The following is a 2,500-nucleotide window of genomic DNA, read 5'->3' as shown; positions in this document are numbered from 1 at the left end:
TAATGTGACGGGATGAATATCATCCTGCTCTTGACTATAGCCTGCTTCCTCCACAGTTTGGAATGAGGCCATGTCGGGTGTCATGATGGCCACCTGAGGACGACAGAAACATGGTTCTCAAGTCACAGTGTTTGGTCACAGATCAACGAACTTTAGTGCCATAAAGGAGGTCCACAAGAGAACTTGACCATATATTGACCAACAATCATGCTGGAAATGGACCAACATGTGTTTGGTCTTTATTTCCATACTTAAAGAAGACATATTATGCTTTTCATTATTTCCTGCAAAAAACAAATAATATAGTCCCTGTGACAGGATTTCTCCACATGGTCATCTGCTCCAGGCACAGCACACCCACAGTGTCATACAAATCTTTCGAGTGAATGCATGTACACATTTTCACAAAAATATTCTATTTGAGTAGCATTACAGGAATGTAATGTACACCAGCATACAGATAAGTAAAAATTGTTTAGAAACTGAAATATATCTAATTGATATTGAATCAATCATGAACTGTAACTGAATCTATTTAGGATATGTGTAACGATACCCAGCCCTAATAAGCAGGTAACCTTTGTTGTTGCAGATATCAGGTTTGCTCTGGTGGTTTCAGGACGGTTTTTGTAAAGCACCATGAGACAATTTGCATTGTTACTGACGCTATATAAATAAAACTGAATCTGTGCGGCCATTTATGAATGAGTTTGAGAATTTACTGTTTCTAATCAAACAATGGAACAGTTTGCTCTCGGCTCCATCAGCCTTTAGGGAGGGGACGACCACAATAAGCCCAGAGCTGATTTGGTCTGTTTTCAAACTGGTGCTGGACACGAGGAGTTGAGATCTGTAAGCTTTTTGTCAATCATGCAAAGCTAGTCTTATAGAATCCCAGAATAAAAGCACAGGACTGGAAATGAGTCTTTGTTTCTGAGAGCAGTCAGTTCTGTTAACTTAGTTATGCATTGACATTTAACACAACTTAACACACAAATTTTCTAAAGGAATAAAAAATATACAGGATCCTGATGACATTGTTCTACAGCCTACTGAAAAATAATGTTGTTGTTTACCTGTTCGTCTGAGCCGTCTGTTGTTACCATGGTAACCGAGTGTGCACCTTGCGTAGCCAGTTCATGCGCTGGGATGGTTATGGTTGTGCCTTCTTGGGTTACCATGGTGATTGTGCCTCCCATAGCTTGTAAGTGAGCTTCAGATATACTGACCTGATATGAAACACAACAACGAGAGAAGAACATTCAGTTTCACTCTTAATCATTCTGGTGCAAAACTACTTAAATACAATGTGTTATTGAGAGGACAGTGTGCAAAAAACCCATATCTCCTCACCCTCAACATTAAAAAAAAAAAGGAAGGAAGGAAGGAATAGGTTTTCATTTATCTGAGTCCATTTTAATAGATAAATTCATAATGTATTATTTAATTCATAATGGGCACATTATGAATGAAACTACTGACAGCCAGTTGTAACACTTTTAAGAAGATAACTACATCCACACATTGTGCTAAACATTTCCCCAATTAAATAGAACACATGCATCTGAACTGAGTAAGGCAGCAGCGACTGTATGAAGCGGCATCATGACCGTGGCCTTGTGACATAAAGAGCCAAGGGGCACTGAAGAGACAACGTGACAAGCTGTTTGTGTGGTACGGATAGAGAATGAGAGATGGTAGTCAGAGCTAGTCAGCTACAAAACTGTCAGTCCAGTAGAGCTTTGAAATGCATGAGAAGCACATTCATGGTCCTTTGAGATGTTTACTGTGTGGGTACAGCTACATTTACACTTGGATACAAGACAAGAGAATATCAGTGGGAGTGTGTCAGTACGTAGCCATAGTCCTGCCGCTTATTTTTGCCTGGAAAAATGGCATCACATATAGTTATGACATAACTACTGTATATGCGACGTTGCTGCTTCTGTTACCTGCTGTTGTGTTCCATCCTCCTGCGTTACCAAGGCAACATGCTGCTGACCAACCATGTCCGAGCTCTCCACTGGAGCCTGCTCTGAGCTGGAGTCATCTGCCTCAACCACCGTTGTGTAGCCCACATTAGGGTCATCAATGGCATCTAATTTGACAATAGTTATCATTTGTTAATCAATTTTATTCTACCATCCCTTATATCCTATATTCATTAGTTTTACACTTACCTATCGGGGGTTCAAAGTAGGCCTCCTGCTCCTCCTCAATGGGCTCTGTGTCATTGTGTGCTGTGCGTTTGTGCATGGCGAGTGTGGAGATCTGCTTGTAGGTTTTTCCACAATGGTTGCAGTTGTAAGGTTTGCATGGCGTATGAACAACATGGTGTTTGTAAAGGCTGGAGTATTCTGTGAAGCGCTTTTCACACCCAGGCACTGTGCACACATACGGCTTTTCTCCTGGAGAAGGAGGAAAGCAGGAAAGTCAGACAATGAGTATGTTTATTTATCACAACTGTAAGAAGTTGTGAAACCCCCTCTTTTTATTGTAG

At 40.8% G+C, this 2,500-nt stretch overlaps 1 protein-coding gene across 3 annotated transcripts in view; it reads right to left on the bottom strand.

The window, feature by feature from the left end:
- The window catches only part of znf143b (zinc finger protein 143b), a 9,535-nt gene that overhangs the window by 1,404 nt on the left and 5,631 nt on the right, over positions 1–2,500 (bottom strand). For all 3 annotated transcript variants that reach the window (XM_047596342.1, XM_047596341.1, XM_047596343.1), the window contains exons 11-14: positions 2,181–2,408; positions 1,953–2,098; positions 1,077–1,229; positions 1–93 (exon numbers count right to left, since the gene is read on the bottom strand). The exon at positions 1–93 is cut by the window's left edge and continues 36 nt beyond it. In XM_047596342.1, coding sequence (XP_047452298.1) covers positions 1–93; positions 1,077–1,229; positions 1,953–2,098; positions 2,181–2,408 — 620 coding nt within the window. The remainder of the gene's footprint in view (positions 94–1,076; positions 1,230–1,952; positions 2,099–2,180; positions 2,409–2,500) is intronic.

The sequence above is a fragment of the Mugil cephalus genome, chromosome 10 (assembly GCF_022458985.1).
Source record: "Mugil cephalus isolate CIBA_MC_2020 chromosome 10, CIBA_Mcephalus_1.1, whole genome shotgun sequence".
Taxonomy (NCBI): Eukaryota; Metazoa; Chordata; class Actinopteri; order Mugiliformes; family Mugilidae; genus Mugil; species Mugil cephalus.
Note: the sequence above shows the minus strand (reverse complement) of the source record. Positions and strands in the feature narration are given on the sequence as shown.